Below are 3,767 nucleotides of genomic sequence, written 5' to 3' on the forward strand. Positions count from 1 at the left end.
CACTTCATGGCAAACAGATGGGGAAACAGTGGAAACAGTGTCAGACTTTATTTTTTTGGGCTCCAAAATCACTGCAGATGGTGACTGCAGCCATGAAATTAAAAGACACTTATTCCTTGGAAGGAAAGTTATGACCAATCTGGATAGCATATTCAAAAGCAGAGACATTACTTTGCCAACAAAGGTCCATCTAGTCAAGGCTATGGATTTTCCTGTGGTCATGTATGGATATGAGAATTGGACTGTGAAGAAAGCTGAGTGCCGAAGAATTGATGCTTTTGAACTGTGGTGTTGGAGAAGACTCTTGAGAGTCCCTTGGACTGCAAGGAGATCCAACCAGTCCATCCTAAAGGAGATCAGTCCTGGATTTTCTTTGGAAGGAATGATGCTAAAGCTAAAACTCCAATGCTTCGGCCACCTCATGTGAAGAGTTGACTCATTGGAAAAGACTCTGATGCTGGAAAAGATTGGGGGCAGGAGGAGAAGGGCACGACAGAGGATGAAATGGCTGGATGGCATCACCGACTCGATGGACTTGAGTTTGAGTGAACTCCGGGAGTTGGTGATGGACAGGGAGGCCTGGCGTGCTGCAATTCATGGGGTTGCAGAGATTCGGACACGACTGAGCAACTGAACTGAACTGAAGGATGGAAAAATACCTCTGTATAGACATGTCATCATTAATATTCATTATGAGAAATTTGTTGAACATGAACTAACCTTTAATACTTTTTTGATGCTATTAATTGTTGATGTTAGCAACGACCTTACTTTCTGATCATCATTCAGGTAGTCAGCGTGTCGAACACACATAAACAGGATATACGCTGGTAACCCTGGAATCAAATTGACTGCTACACCACGTGGCTTCAGTTCTAAAAAAGAAAAGAGGAAAAACAGTCTTATATAACTTTGAAAGTCTTCATAAGGAATGCTTTTTGACATATAAAAGCACAGTTCTCATGTAACAGTTCAATCATTCAGGGTAAATAGGTCATGTTTTTAAAAAAGCATATTTTAGAGTAGACGGTTTCTTGACTGTAGGGACATGAGAATCTTAGATGCTTACACAATGACAACTCTCAAATGTCTATCTTCTGCCCTGACTTTTCCTTTGAATCTAGGCTCATGTAACAAGTGGTTTTTGACATCTCTGCTCAGGCCTGTCCCCCAAAGCCCATCTCCCACGGAGCCTGCTCTTCCAGGAATTGTCCCATCTCAGTAAGTGGCAGTCTCTGCCTTCTAGTTTCTCAGGATATAAACCTTGTCATCATCTTTGTCTTCTTTCCTTTTCTCACATCACACATCTAATCCATCAACAAATCCTGTTGGCTCTACACATAAGACATGTCTAGAATAACCCTGCTACTTTTCTACCAGCTCCTCTAGGCTAGGCCGCCACCATCTTCTCCTGGAACCCAGTGAGAGCTTCCCAACTGGTCTCCCTGACTCATGCCTCGCTCCACAGTAGTACACCTTCCACATAACAACCAGAGTAATTCTATAAGAAAATGTAGTCAGATCATGTCACTCTTGTTCTGAAAATCTTCCAAGTAGCTTCTCATCTCACTCATTTGTAAAACCCGAAATCCTCACCATGGCTGTGTGATCTGGCCTGCTCCTGTTTCCAGCTCACTGTGCTCCCCCATTAAATGGGTCTTCTTGTTGCTGGGTGACGACGCCAGGCATGTCCCCACCCTAAGGCTTTCTGTCTGGAATGTTCTTTTCTCAGCTATCAGCAGGACTTGCTTCCTTACTTCCTTTGGTCTCTATCCAAAGGAGATCACCTTGTCAAAGAGGCCCTTTCTAACAACTTTATATAAATTCATACACCTGCCTTCACTGTTTATCTTTCTCACCCCCTTATTTGTTTTTATCTACCTCCCCCCACCCATGGAATATAAACTCTTTTGAGAATAGACTTTGTTCATTACCCAATACCTGGAAAATGCTTAGCACACAGTAGGAATGCCCCAAAGGTTTACTGAATTGATGAATCTTTTTTAATTCTATGCTTAAAAACCAGTGGCTTCTTACCATTTTTTCAAAATGAAGATCACACTGAAACTTAAGTGCCTCTGCATCTATATATAGTTCTAAGTTTAACACCATGAACTCTAGGAACATTAAATCACTGCTGATCACACTGCTGCCACCCTGGCACCTGGGGGGAGGAATGCTCTGCAAAGGCTGAAAGGAGAGGCTTGTAAGTGTTTTGAGCTTACAACTTATGGGCTGCATACACTCCTGAACTATTTCCCATGCTCCCCTAAAAAGTCTTCTTGCAGAGCCAGTGGGCTCATGCTGCTGCTGCTGCTGCTAAAGTTGCTTCAGTCGTGTCCAACTCTGTGTGACCCCATAGACGGCAGCCCACCAGGCTTCCCGTCCCTGGGATTCTCCAGGCAAGAACACTAGAGTGGGTTGCCATTTCCTTCTCCAATGCATGAAACTGAAAAGTGAAAGTGAAGTCGCTCAGTCGTGTCTGACTCTAATGACCCCATGGACTGCAGCCTACCAGGCTCCTCCGTCTATGGGATTTTCTAGGCAAAAGTACTGGAGTGGGGTGCCATCACCTTCTCCAAGTGGGCTCATACCCAGACTCAAAGGCCTTCTGCTGCTCTGAAGGGCTTCTTCTACTCCCATCTCCATTGTCCAGTCAGTCCTCCCTTTCCACTGCTGGAATCTTTTCCTTAATTCTGTTCCTTCCTACTATTAAACTGTTTTTCCTGACATATTTAGTCATATACCTTCCTAGGGAAATAGGAACAAGAGAAATTTAGGGACTTAAATGGCCTAAGGCAGTGGTGTTCAACTGCAGCTAGCTACACGTCAGAATCCCTTCCTTGAGAGATAAAAAAAAGAACTAGGGACATGGCCAGGTTCTTTCCTCTAGACATTCTGATGTAATTAGTCTGCAGGGGGGAACATACATCAGTACTTTTCAAAAGCTTCCTGGGTTATTATAATGGGCAACAGGAGCTGAGAAGACCTCATGTGACCCTAACAGGCAGTCCTCGCTGGTGTCCTTGTAGGGTGACTGACAGCCATGATGGGGTCAGAATGCTGTGGCAGTACTGCACACAGCACGCAAGGCTGACTGAAGAAACCAGTGTGACTAATAAATGAGTGACTAATCTCTCCCACCACTGACACGCACCAGAAAGACCTTTCAAAATACTTGCCCAGAATCAGGTTCTTCACAAGTTTTTGCTCATCCTCCTTCTTGTATTCCAGCATTCCTTGGAAATCCTTTTCCTTCCTGGGAATGTTGACTGGACGAATGGGTTCATCAATGATTTGTCCTGGCGATATGTTCTCCATCTGGCCCACTTCATTAGAAACAAAAAGAAAAAAAATGTTTTCCAGGTAGAAAAGATGAGTGGTTTCATGTTCCTATTAATTTTAAGTGAATTCTGTAACAATAGAAACTTGCCATATTTGCCACTTAATTGCCCCTTCTTTATTATTATTATTTTTTTTAGTTCTACCAGTTTATTGCTACCAACCCGACACCCTCCACCCTCATGCACACATGCTCAGTCATGTAACCCCGTGGACTGCAGCCCACCAGGCTCCTCTGTCCATGGACTTTTCCAGACAAGAATACTGGAGTGGGTTTCCATTTCCTTCTCCAATTTGCCCCTTCTTTAAATAATTTTTTTTTTTTTTTTTTGGTAAAACTGGACAGACAGATGGTAAAATTATATGTTAATGTCACTCTGACAACAACTAGTACTACTATCAACATCAAGAATCTTAACTGATTC

General features: G+C 43.2%; 1 protein-coding gene across 1 annotated transcript in view; it reads right to left on the minus strand.

Moving 5' to 3' along the window:
* MYO5A (myosin VA (heavy chain 12, myoxin)) overlaps positions 1 to 3,767 on the minus strand; it is a 142,935-nt gene that overhangs the window by 16,667 nt on the left and 122,501 nt on the right. Inside the window, exons 35-36 of the mRNA XM_010836839.1 lie at positions 3,183 to 3,329; positions 721 to 875 (exon numbers count right to left, since the gene is read on the minus strand). Coding sequence (XP_010835141.1) covers positions 721 to 875; positions 3,183 to 3,329 — 302 coding nt within the window. The remainder of the gene's footprint in view (positions 1 to 720; positions 876 to 3,182; positions 3,330 to 3,767) is intronic.

Source organism: Bison bison, unplaced genomic scaffold (assembly GCF_000754665.1).
Source record: "Bison bison bison isolate TAMUID 2011002044 unplaced genomic scaffold, Bison_UMD1.0 scf7180017864066, whole genome shotgun sequence".
NCBI lineage: Eukaryota > Metazoa > Chordata > Mammalia > Artiodactyla > Bovidae > Bison > Bison bison.